Source organism: Coenobita brevimanus, chromosome 58 (genome assembly GCF_032717465.1).
Source record: "Coenobita brevimanus isolate Jiangsu-jjx chromosome 58, ASM3271746v2, whole genome shotgun sequence".
In the NCBI taxonomy this organism is placed as follows: Eukaryota; Metazoa; Arthropoda; class Malacostraca; order Decapoda; family Coenobitidae; genus Coenobita; species Coenobita brevimanus.
In genome coordinates this window covers 22,141,665-22,154,732 of record NC_137011.1, presented here as the reverse complement: position 1 = coordinate 22,154,732, position 13,068 = coordinate 22,141,665, and the positions used below count along the sequence as shown (strand labels likewise).

The following is a 13,068-nucleotide window of genomic DNA, read 5'->3' as shown; positions in this document are numbered from 1 at the left end:
TAAAGTCTCAATATATAAATTGATTTATAGGATTTTTTAACTCTATAATTTTAACTAGTTTTCTCCACATTCACCACCACTGAACTGCCAGGTGTTTTATTCATTCTCGTTGTACCAGCTTTAAAAGGACGAGATGCTTCCCAGTGGTGACTACAATCGCTTGTAGGTGTCATTGCTCTTCACAAGGCAATGATTTGTGGGAAAGATAAGAAGTATTGTAGAGTACCTAGTTTACTCTCTCTCTCTGTCTCTCTCTCCAGGATCAAATTTATCCGGCCAGAAGATGGGGAATGGGGGTACCTAACCAGTGACGGGCTGTGGACAGGCATGATTGGCATGGTGTATAGAGAGGTGGGCAAGGTTTCCCTCGTTTAATATTGACTCTTACAATACTGAGTATTCAAGGAGATTTCACACAGTAAGTAGTACTTCGAAATTAGATTAACTTTGATATGAGGGCACTGATTAATTTCTATATGTATAAACAGATCTGTGAGGAAAAATGAATTTTACAAAATAGAAATTTAAAATTTAGGAAATTACTTGCCTGCTTAGCCTGAGTGATTTTTAAATAGAAACTGATAATTCAGGAAGTACTGGCTTGCTTACTCTCTAATTCTGTAGTCATTCACATCCCTCCACGAACTTCATGGGCAGAAAGATGGACCATTTCTCCAAGCAGTATATTAGGCACTTCTAAAACCCCTATCACACATGCGCGACTCAAGGGTCGAGTGCGGCACGACGCAAGGTCATGTCCTAGTTGGCTTCCACGCCTCCTGACTGGCCCCAAATCTGCTTTGCTCGTGACTGCCTAACGACTGCGTCAGGACTGCCTCACGACCGGTCGTGACATCCTCAAGAATGCAACAAGATCATGAGGCGACTACGAGGCAACAGAGCTACAAGTCTTCAGATTTGACATTTAACAAATTTTTCTCAGCCACAACTGTGACACGACCGCCTATGATTGCAAGACAACTTCATGATGCGTTTGGGGAATGCACCCCAACCCCCCCAGGATACCCTCACGACCCCCCCACGACCGACCCATGGGGCGGGGCATCACACCTGAACCACCAATGACACCCAGTGTGGGGCAGGGCATCACACCTAGACCACCAATGACAACTGGTGTGGGGCGGGGCATCACACCTAGACCACCAATGACATGGACCTCTCCTGTGTTTAGTCAGTTGATGAGGGACACACAATCATAACGTTTTTTTTTTTGTCGGCGACAGCATCACGACAAGCAACGACCACATCACAACGCATCCAATTGAGTTAAGACTGCTTCACGACCGACGTTCAACACTCCCGACTGCAATGCAACTGTGACACGACTTTTGGCAAGTCGTGAGGCAGCCACGATGTTTTAATGTGTGCTTTAAAAAATCGTGAGGCCCGACGAGTCATCCCAGTGGCTCATGAGCACCCTAAAGAGTCGAGGCTTTGTCGGCGAATCAAGAGACAATTGATGAAAAAATGCGTTACGATCTTGAGTCATGCCGCGGTCGACCATTGAGTCGTTTGTGTGTGACAGGGGTTTAAGGGCTATTGTAGTTTACATTTCATTCAATGGAATTATTTGTACCTGTGAAAGTTTCCTCTCCATTTTGTAAATCAATCTTTAACATCACCTCGAAGTGTATTCTAGTAAATACGTTAGTGAAAATTTTATAGAATGCTTCAAGCCACCATATTCCCCACCCCAAGAGGAGACAAAAATTACAATTGAACTGTTAGGTCTACCCTAAGTTGAATACAACCATGTAGATATGGTAAATACTGACTAAAATAAATAGGAGGCTCCACACAGTTCAAGGATCATAACTTTTAGTATATTGCCCACCTCAATAGGAAGCAGACATTGCCCTAGGACTGTTTACAATGACACCCGAGCGAGCAACAGCAGTCGACTTCACAGACCACGTGTCCATCAACTACGCCAGAATCTTAGCAGCCCGAGGAAGTCCCGAGGTCACACTGTGGGGGTTCCTGCAGCCCCTGACGACGAATGTGTGGGTAAGGATTTCTCTCTCTCTCTTTCTCTCTCTCTCTCTCTCTCTCTCTCTCTCTCTCTCTCTCTCTCATTTCATTGAATCCGGTGACGTTCTTTTCACTGTATTTTTACTGCTAACAGACGATTTTATTCAACTTAGGAAAGGTCTGTTGTATACTGAAGCACTTGATTAACGTTTTACCTGTCCTTTCCAGTACAAATTCGTATACTTTAAGCTGATTCATATATTCAAGAGTTTGACAAGAATAAGATAAAAGAGACATTCCTGGGATCAGCTGGAGAATATACATTTAGCTGTAGACCGGTGGCATAGGAGTGAAGACCATTACGACAAAAAATATGAATGTTCTGCTTTACCAAGAGTTTGTTAAAAAATTGAGTTATCTCTGGGATAAAATGTAATTGATTTCTGAAACAAAAATTGAAACAATGGATATATGAAAGCCAACACAAAATAACATGTTCTTGGTTTGCACTACCTAATGTTTTTGCTTTTAAAACTTGTTACTTAGTTAAACAACCTAATCTAAGTAGTCAACAACAAAACTCCTGCTGCCTCTCCCAATTCGTTTGACAAATCAGCTGCAAGCAACACCTGATTTCACCTGGAGAAAGATAAATGTCATCAGTTTCCTTTGCGTTGTATTTACTGGGTAAATTTTGAAAGACCGTGGAGAGAAAAGCTTGAGAGGCGACCGAACTTTTGTTGTTGAGAATACCTGAACAAATACAAATTCAAAAAACAAATTATATCATAAATTCAATACAGATTGGCATCCTGGCTGCGCTGGTTGTATACATGTTGGTGATGGTGATGCCCTTTTGTATCCCCGATAAGACTCTTACTCGCTCCAGGTTGATGAGGAGCTCTTTCCACTGTGTTCGTGTATTGCTGCAGCAAGGTAGAGTAAAACACACTCAGCATACCTCAGATATGACTGATTCATAAGGCACAGTCTTTCAACACACTCTAACGAATTCTTATCAATCGTGAGTAAGTTGCTCTTGTTTTCGAGTACAATCCAGGTCTGATGGTCAAGCAGACCCATTGACAGCAGGCAAGCAACTGCCCTTTCAGGCCCACCCTGTGCGGTAAACCGATGTTTCCAAGTGGTAGGCAACGCCTTGCCACAGCAAGTCATGGGGAAGAATGTAAAGGTTTGATTCCCGGATGGGTGACACATTTGCTTATCTCTACCCAGTTAACAATGACATAATTAAAGCTTCCACATCACCCTATTGTTGGGCTGTATGGCTACCACCCACTGTCGAAAATGTCTTCCTGACTTACAGGAAATTACTAGGCTTTTTAGTCAGTGTAGAGCCACCTGAAGTAGAAAGAATACTAATGAAAAAAGACAGGAAGGATGGAAGAAGTAGGAAGAGAGGAGGGTAGACACAGAGAAAGAATAACAGTGAAGAAAGAACTAGGTAGCACTACATCAAGTGAGACTATGATGGTCTCCACAACCTACCACTATTTATAAGTAAGCAGAATAAGCTATTCTTAATTTTTGGTAGTCAAGTGCTTACAGGACGATAATCAGGGGAACAGCCCTTCTGTGTGCCAAAAAATTTAACAACTAGAGGTAACTGTGGGTTACTCATTCAGTGTACCATAGAGATATATCTTTGAAACTATGCACTATAATTATTTCCTGCCCCAGCCTTGGATCAATTTTGCATCATCTCTCTGCTTTAGATGTGGATGAAGGTTCGAGCTGGTGGTGGTGGGAGCGTGTGGTGCTGGGGGTGTGGATGCTGATGACGCTGGTGCTGACGCGGAGCTACTCCGGCAACCTCATGGCTCTACTTTCGGTCAGGTTGATTCCTGAACCCTTCCAGGCGCTTGAAGACCTGCTCGAACACCCGGTTCAGATCATTATGGTCAAGGGAACCGCCGAAGAACATGCTTTTAAAGTGACTTTCTGGTGTTTTGTGTTCATGACACACACACACACACTCTCTCTCTCTCTCTCTCTCTCTCTCTCTCTCTCTCTCTCTCTCTCTCTTTCTCTCTCTGTCTCTGTCTCTGTCTGTCTGTCTGTCTGTCTCTCTCTCTCTCTCTCTCTCTCTCTCTCTCTCTCTCTCTCTCTCTCTCTCTCTCTCTCTCTCTCTCTCCCTCCGTCTCTCTGTCTCTGTCTGTCTGTCTCTCTCTCTCTCTCTCTCTCTCTCTCTCTCTGTTTGTATTGTTATTATCGTTTTTTTTTGTGTGTGTGTATGTAGAAGACAAGATAACGTATTAAATTTAACATATTCAGATAAGTCGAGTTAAATTTTCAAAAGGCTTTCCGTTTTAATTTTGAGAAGAAATCGAATTATTTAAACATGATGTTTGGGGAAGGTAATGTGAAGAAGATGGATGGAAATTTTAGCGAGCTGCATATAAAGCAATAATCTTAGGAATACAAACATTCTTTAGTTCGTCAGAATTAACTAAATGGAAATTTTAGTCATTTTGTAGCTTATTTATCTCAGTTCAGTGGCAGAAAAAGACAATATTAAGATTCTGCCTCCAATCCATAGCATTAAATATCGGGTGCATAATACATTAATGTATATCTTTTATTACAAGTCTGCATTAATGACGGAGAGTTTGCAAATATAAGACACACTGAAGGAAGCCTAATACGATTCTTCGAGACTTGCAACGTGGTCTAGTGTTTCTCCCTTATTATAGTTCTGCGTTGAAGATGGAAGAATGGGAATTTTAATCATTGTTTAAAGTGAAGAATATAGTGATAATTATCTGTTCATTTACTATACTTTCTTCGCCTTAACTAGGCGTATTGGCATCTCCCCATCTTGACCGCTGAGCTATAAAGAGTAATAGTAAAGTAAGGTGCTGCTCACGAAAGTGCTGTGGAAACGATGCAAGGCCGTAGTGTTATCTTCGCTGCCACCGAGATACGCGTCATATGCAGGAAAAAGACCAATATTTCCTTCAGGTTAAAGTAAATGACATACTGTATGGTACCACGTATTTACAAAGGGCATATCGGTAATACTCCCCAGATAGCTACAAGTGGCATCAAACAAAAGATCTGGAATCTGAGGAAGGAGAATCGTATCATGAGTTTTGGTGCCGCTCAGCTGGGCGGTGTGCAGGCCATTCTTTTGGAGGGGAAGTCTGCCATGATCTCTCTGGATGTCTACCATAAGAAGAGAATGGCATCGCAGTATAGTAAGACAGGTATTGTGGATCTCTCTCTCTCTCTCTCTCTCTCTCTCTCTGATCAGTGCCTCTAAATCTCTTGGAATATGAATCTTAGTAACTTCATTACGGAAAACTGATAGTATAAATCACGAAAGTAAAAACTCGCCTCCTCCACTTTTAACCCACTTAAATTGGCAGGTTCTCACTTAGTTACCTAAGTTAAGGATACTATATGGTTTCGTTTTTTTTTTTTTTTTTTTTTTTTGAGATCAGTGAAAACTGCTGCACTTTAAAGGTTTCCTTAGGTCCTTCGACGAAAACGTTTTACCTGTCCCCGCCCAGGAAAGGCTCGAGGACGGGTATTGTTTTCACTCGGTTTGTTTGTTTGTTTTTCTCTGTCTAGCTGTCTGTCTGTTAACGTTGCACGAAAACTACGGATGCGATTTTGACTAAAATTAGAGGGATGATGGTCAATGACGTTCTGATCACCCACTTATATTTTGGGCCAAAGAGGGCCAAGGCCCAGGCTGTAGACTCCAAGAATGTAATCAATATGGGGATGGGGGACAGGTAAAAATCTTTTTTTTCTTTCGTCATAACTCCTTTCAAATTCGTCAAATCGGCATGAAACCAAAACCTAAAGATGCATCTTTCAAATCTGCATCCTATAACATGCCCCATTACATCAGGGGGATCACCCCTAGTTGGTGGTAAGGGGGTCAGTGTTTGGTGGGTCGGGCATAAAATCGTCAATTTTCACCTGATAACTCCAAATATGATATGTGATATCTTTGACTAGATATCTTATTGTGTTTACACGTCAGCTGGGGATGGGTATTTTGTGCTATGGCATCGCTTCTTGTTAAAACCTTGGTTTGTTCGTTTCATGAAGGATTAAGATTCTAACCTACAACGATAGCGTGTTGTGTGTGTGAGATTGGTGTATAATATTTACAATCCAATAATATTTATTACCTCTGGCATCTCACAGGCAAGTGTGTGTATAGCCTGGGCAATATGCGGTACATACCCGCCGTGGAGGCCATGGCGGGTCGTAAGGACAGTCCCCTCGTTCCTGCCCTCGGACGCAAGTACGCACCTTATATTTTTACCATAATGCTTAAAGGCCGAGCGAACGGACGTATGACTCATTGCACTGAGGGCCGAATTCTAGGTGTTATATGAGGCCTCATAACACCTCCTCCTTAGCGATTTATTTTGCATATGTCATCTCTCTTAGTCATGTCATTTCGTTGTAATACCTACACCATTTGCATCATCAACGTACAAGGGATAGCATATGCAGAATAAAAATCGCTATGAGTGATACGAAACCTCCAAAGCCAGTCGGAATACGATGATAAATTTTCGTAGAGGTGGATGAGTGTGTTAACTAAGTGGATATGCTGCTGATAGTTCTCCCATATAGCCATTCTAAAATACCCTGCCTTACCTTATTGTTAGATGGAAATGTCGTTCATCATGATAATGCTTATGATGATGTGAAGATGATGATCGTGTTTCTTACTTATTTACAGGGATGGGATAATGATAAACTGGTGTACAGTTTAAAACAAAAATCGAAACATTGGATCATTAGAGCGTAAGGAGTGATAGATTTCATGTTAGGCTACTCGTCGATAGTATATGAATTAGATTATACAAGTCATTTACTACCATCTTTAAATACTTCTTCACCGTGTAGTCTTATGCTCTGTAACACTTAACTTCATTACAACCTACTCTTTAGCTGTTGATCTAAAATTGTACAGATTCAGCTTGATCATTTCTTCTTCTTCTTCTTCTTCTTCTTCTTATTATTATTATTATTATTGCTACTGCTACTACTACTACTACTTCTGCAACTACTGCTATTGCTACTACCACTACTACTACTACTGCTACTAGTATTTTTTTATATTTTTGCATATTATTTAATATATAATTAGTCTGTCATTTACTATAATGAATTGAACTGATGCTGCTACTTATTTAAAGTCCGAATTGAAGTAAAACAATGCTTCTTTATTTAAAAGATATGTAGGTGGCCAACGGGTGTGGTGCAATACTGTAGAGCCTTGTTTAAAGATACTTGGTCTTCAGGATTACGGTGTAGGGGTGAGAGTGGTGTGTGTGTGTGTGTGTGTGTGTGTGTGTGTGTGTGTGTGTGTGTGTGTGTGTGTGTGTGTGTGTGTGTGTGTGTGTTTACATTACAGTGTCACCTAGAGTGTGTGTAAAATTCTCTACCTAAATGTTTTTGTATGCCACAGTTTTATACCACCTGGCCTTGCTATTGGTTTGTACGCGTATGTAAATGATAGTTGTACAATTAGTGGCAGTGGTTGTCATATTTAGTGCCTGATATGGCGACTGCAAACCGTATGGTTGGGTGGTGTGTATGCTAATGATCAATGGGTGTATTATGTCAGTGATATACGGTATGTAGTAACCGCTGATGTGTTAGGGAAATGAAGTTAGTGCCCCAAGGATAATGGAGTGTGCAAGAGGTGTGTGACAGGCTTCCCACGTCACTTTAATATTTGTTGACAAATAACTATTAATACTACTACTTCTACTACTACTACTACTACTGTAATTAATAATAGGACAGCTACTGCTTCTAGTAATAGTACTACAACAACAACAACAACAAGAACAACTACTACTACTACTACTGCTGCTGCTGCTGCTGCTGCTGCTGCTGCTGCTGCTGCTACTACTACTACTACTACTACTACTACTATATTATTATTATTATTATTATTATTATTATTAGACTACAGTACTTGAACTCCGGCTGTACACACGTTCTTACCTGTTTTTGTCTCAGGATCGTACAGATGACACAATCCGGTTTGTACGACTACTGGCAGAAAAAATTCTTCCCTAATCTAACCAGCTGTCTCAACTCACCCACCAAGTTAGCCATTACCACTCCTCTGGCCATTAGGAACATCTGGGTGAGTTACAGTGTGACATCGAACATGAAATTAGTGTGTGTGTGTGTGTGTGTGTGTGTGTGTGTGTGTGTGTGTGTGTGTGTGTGTGGTCGGGCACTCACCGTCCGCCCACTCAATGTAGTGCTGCTCTCGGGTGTCTGCCCTTTCCTCTCCTCCCTCCTTTCCTTTCTTCCTCTTCTGTCTTTCTTTATTTCATTCTTTCTTCGTCCTTCTGTCTACGGTTGACTTTGCACTCCCTCTTCCGTCTTACTTTCCCACATTCTTTCCTGTTCCTGCTGCCTATGGATGACTCTACGCTGAGTGATAAACCAAATGGTTTCCTGTACACCTGAAAAACATTTATTACGATGGGTGGTAACGATATAACCAAATTACGGCGTCTGGTGGTTTAGTGGGTACTTGCGGAGCTCCAATCGGATTGAGCCTGTGAAGGTTTATATCCAAGGGATGGTTGGGGTCTGTTGCTCACATAATGCCAGTCAGGGATGAGTGAGGCTGGTCACTCTCATCTTAAATGTCAGGACCAACTTGCCTAGCCTCGGGCTCCTACGCACTTCATGGATCAACGTATGATTGCATGATAGATGGATTGGCGGATGTGTGTGTGTGTGTGTGTGTGTGTGTGTGTGTGCTCCTACGCTCCACATGGAGCAACGTAGGATTGAATGATGGATGTGTGTGTGTGTGTGTGTGTGTGTATGAGAGAGAGAGAGAGAGAGAGAGAGAGAGAGAGAGAGAGAGAGAGATCCTCAGTTTCTAGGACAATGTTAAACATACTGTGCAAAAGAATCAGCAAATAATGAATTTCGACCAAATATTTGTAATAGTGATGTGTGTGTGTGTGTGTGTGTGTGTGTGTGTGTGTGTGTGTGTGTGTGTGTGTGTGTGTGTGTGTATTTAGGAATTATCAGTCTTTCGATTATAAATTCAAATAATGTTTGTACAGCTAACAAAAATCTGAGGTATGTAGTATATTGGTGCAGGGAAAAATCACTTGTAATGCATGACCATATATTAAGCAAGATTTTAATCAGACAATAGATGTTACTGTATGCCTTACATTTTACTGGGACTCGGCGCCTCGCACCCCACCATAACATATCCAAGTTTCAGTGTCAGTTAAATAGGGGGTAAGCTAAATATTTTAGCACTTTATAAAGCACAGAATTGGAGATGACCTCTCATTCTGTAACACTGCATGCAGGTCGGAGAGGCTCGGGCCATATTAAACACGTAAAAAAAAATTCATATTGACTTAAAAATAATGTTAAATACCAAGACGATTCGGATTTAGGCAGTTGAGTGAATTCGTGCAAGGTTAATGGAACCTAATGATAAATACTGGAGATGACTCCGGTCTAGCCGGTGTAAGTCTACAACACCCAATTCCATCATTTTCTTCAAGTGTTGTACAGTCCGAGACAAGAATCTTCCCAAAGTTTGACGAATACATAGCGGAAAAGTCGAACCATCTGAAAAACGCACTGGTAGAGACTGGGTGTTTATTGTATTTCGCCAGTTGTCAATTTTCTTCAGACGGACCTGGGAATATATTTGTTTCTTTGACTGTACTTTGTGAGCATCGCCGAATCCATCATTCCGACCTTCAGGGCAGGTGACTATCTAGTATCGATAATTCTTATGATCTAGCATTTACGGTATTTAGCCTTCTCAGTACGAGAACGTCTTGCTACCACCAGATCGTAATTAGCTGAAAAACATATCTTTTCTAGACTGACGAATCTACTGAAAGCTGATTACAGTCTTCAAGATGTTGAAAAAAGCAGCTTAAACACAAATTATCGTACTGAGAGAGTTAGAATATATGTATAGTCAATAAATCACTAATTCTTTCTTAATGTTATTCTTGCAGGGAATGTTTTTGTTGCTGGCGGGAGGATGGATTGCCAGCTTTCTCGTGCTTTTCGTCGAGATATGCTATCTAATACCTCTCCAAGGCTGTAGTCTAAACCAAGACCGTATCTCATTCTAATTTAATGCTACTCAATCCATTAATGAACGAACAACACATACCTATGCAGCTGCCTCAGTTAATGGCATAAATTGGTCAGGACAATGAATCCGGCAACACATTTTGGTATCTGTTGGCAAATGCAGCCAGGCTATGTGTTTGGAACAAAGATTTTTGTTTACAAAGGTATAACCCTGTACCCGCATTAATCGTGAATTTAGTCAACTGCACCTGATCGTTACGCAAATGTCCTTATGCCACTGATGAGAGAATGTGACATTGATCCAAGGTGTTTCAAGGAAGCCAACACCGCACACTGAAACAAACTGATAAACTGTACTTTAAATACTTGAAATACATATATGAACTGAGGATATTGAAATCAATAGGCTGACGTTACCAAAACCTGTAATAAGCACACAGTGTCAGTTTAGATGAACTGCAGAATTTGGCATCTGGGAATGGAATTATAACGGTATGTTTGACTGTAATGGAATGAGATTTATAATGTATGCTGTTTACAATGGAAAGCGGCCATAGGTGTCCTGCAATGACAGCTTTAATAATCCAAACATCATATCATGACTAATACAAAAGAAACAGTGAGTACTTTTACAATCAGATAAAAAATTTAATTAATACAAAACAAGACAATCAAAAGTAACTCTACCAAATCAAAAAGTAAATGATAATTAGGAATGGTTTTACAAAACCAAAGGGCAGACTCACACTATTTGTGATGAAAACATGTAGATCATGTGGCGCTATTATGTAAAAAGAAAAGTGTCCAAGCAATTTCATTTTGATGACTCAGTATACTTATCTGTTATTATATTCCATACTGTCTGTGCGACTAAGACAATGTATATTATTAATAACAAGTGGCTATTATTATCCCTAGACAGAGATATGTACATCATAAAAGTGCTTAAACATATGTGGTGCAGAATTACTCATACATTCACAATCACATTCTGTGTGTGTGTGTGTGTGTGTGTGTGTGTGTGTGTGAAGGTAGTGTTTAGGGCTTGAATTAACATTTTTTTTTTTTTGGACGAAAGGTTACCAATTATTTACATTACTTAACTATCCATTAAGAAGCATACTGAGTTAATGTTTTTTTTTTTTTTTTAATGTGTCCGGCTCTGGGCATAGGCTCCACAGCCCGTTCTCAAGACCCAGTAGTCCTCCTATATTCCATAAACCTCCACATGTTACCACTTCGGCGCTAACACCCACCGTTTATATTGAATACATGCTAGGGCTGTCTCATATAATACAGGTATTAGCAGGGGTATATTTATGACATGTTGGTGGGCCTTCTCGCAGATCAGTAGAGTCTGCTTTAATGAAATTTAAATCCTTCTCCCTGCCCCAGCAGGGATACGAACCTGAGTCAGTTAGGACTGCAGGCCACCTCTCTACCAATTCAGCCACCGCCTCAGTCTGACAATGCCAGTTGGCCTTAGCAAAACTAATACTAAAAATACCCTCGAATATTTTCTTTGCGTCATTATTTCCACAGTGTATCAGTAGATTCAACACAATCTCGAAAGTTTCCTTCACACACTAACAGCTTCCATACTACAAAGTATTCAGTTTCTTGGCATGGATTAAGCTAGATAAAGTTACAAGCAGAACATTAAGGTAGGTCATAGATAATTGATCGTAGAATGAAAGGAACCCTGTATGGGAGTGTGGATATGTTGGTATACAATAAATACTGAGTCCCTGTGCTGAATGACTCACTTGCCGCCTGACCTTGCGCAGCTGACTACCTCAGTCTCCACTGCCTGGTCATCCTTTCTCTGCTACTTAAGTTTTGACATTGTGGCGACGTGCTGGTGTGGTTGACGGTGTTAGTAGTGTGGTGCTGGTTTGGCGACGATGTTAGTGTGGTACTGGTGTGGCTGAAGGTGTTAGTGTGGTGCTGGTGTGGTTGACGGTATTAGCGTGATGGTATTGTTGAAGGCGTTAGTGTGGTGTTGGTGTGGCTGACGGTGTTAGTGTGGTGTTGGTGTTGTTGAAGGCGTTAGTGTGGTGCTGGTGTGGCTGACAGTGTTAGTGTGGTGTTGGTGTTGTTGAAGGCGTTAGTGTGGTGCTGGTGTGGCTGACGGTGTTAGTGTGGTGTTGGTGTTGTTGAAGGCGTTAGTGTGGTGCTGGTGTGGCTGACGGTGTTAGTATTGTGTCATTTAGATATCGATTATGATAAGTGTACAGACATGGCTGAACGTGATAAGGTTGTTTCTGCTGAGAAGCTTTTAGGTTTGGGTCTTGAGGAATAAATGTGTTCCGCAGTACAATATGATAATAACTAACAATATTGTAGAGACATTTCAAAGCCAGATGGGAGTACTGAACAGATAAGTGTTAGCATGTGTGTCTGATTTTCTGAGATGATGCTAATACTGTACGTATATTCTAAAGAAACATGGCCTCGTTTGAAGATGTTTACAAACAGTATGAAAATTATACTGACTGAAAGTACGCTTCCCATTGTTGAGCTTTATCACCTCCGACAAGGAGGTTATGGTTTTGCCGGCGTTTGTTTGTTTGTTTGTTTGTCTGTTAGCAACTTTACCAAAAACTTAACGAACTATTTTTGATGAAATTTTGTGGAAGAGTGGGCCATGGGCCAAGGAATAAAATACTTATATTTTGGGACGGATCCAGATCCGGACCCGTAATATCCCGCACAATATCTCCAAAAATTATCCGTGAATTTGTATGAAATTTTATGGAAGGTGAGCCATGGACCAAGAAAGAATTGATTAAATTTTGGAACAGATCCAGATTCGGAGACTATATCCACGGATCCGGAGGCAATGGCATTGAAGGAGGTATGCTGTCTCTGAGCGTTTTCTAGCTAGTTTTTATTTTTAAACCTACGTTTGTGGCGCAAAAACAGTGTAATGCTTTGAGCAGTTTGTGTGTGTGTGTGTGTGTGTGTGTG

General features: G+C 40.9%; 2 protein-coding genes across 2 annotated transcripts in view; both read left to right on the top strand.

Moving 5' to 3' along the window:
• Positions 1-375, top strand: part of LOC145402684 (uncharacterized) — a 64,687-nt gene extending 64,312 nt beyond the window's left edge. Inside the window, exon 6 of the mRNA XM_080274658.1 lies at positions 261-375. Coding sequence (XP_080130784.1) covers positions 261-375 — 115 coding nt within the window. The remainder of the gene's footprint in view (positions 1-260) is intronic.
• Positions 376-864: 489 nt separating this feature from the next.
• Positions 865-10,269, top strand: LOC145402683 (glutamate receptor 3-like). The gene is made up of 8 exons (XM_080274657.1): positions 865-972; positions 1,864-2,028; positions 2,796-2,928; positions 3,729-3,946; positions 5,042-5,219; positions 6,175-6,274; positions 8,014-8,143; positions 10,017-10,269. The coding sequence occupies exons 1-8, from the start codon at positions 865-867 to the stop codon at positions 10,134-10,136; spliced, it is 1,152 nt and encodes a 383-aa protein (XP_080130783.1). The 3' UTR covers positions 10,137-10,269.
• The last annotated feature ends 2,799 nt before the right edge of the window (positions 10,270-13,068 follow it).

Excerpts from the sequence above, each read along its gene's own strand:
- LOC145402683 (XM_080274657.1), top strand. The coding sequence starts at position 865 with ATGCAACAAGATCATGAGGCGACTACGAGGCAACAGAGCTACAAGTCT. Across the intron at positions 2,029-2,795 it reads CCCTGACGACGAATGTGTGG|ATTGGCATCCTGGCTGCGCT; the intron begins GTAAGGATTTCT and ends AATTCAATACAG. Across the intron at positions 5,220-6,174 it reads ATCGCAGTATAGTAAGACAG|GCAAGTGTGTGTATAGCCTG; the intron begins GTATTGTGGATC and ends GGCATCTCACAG.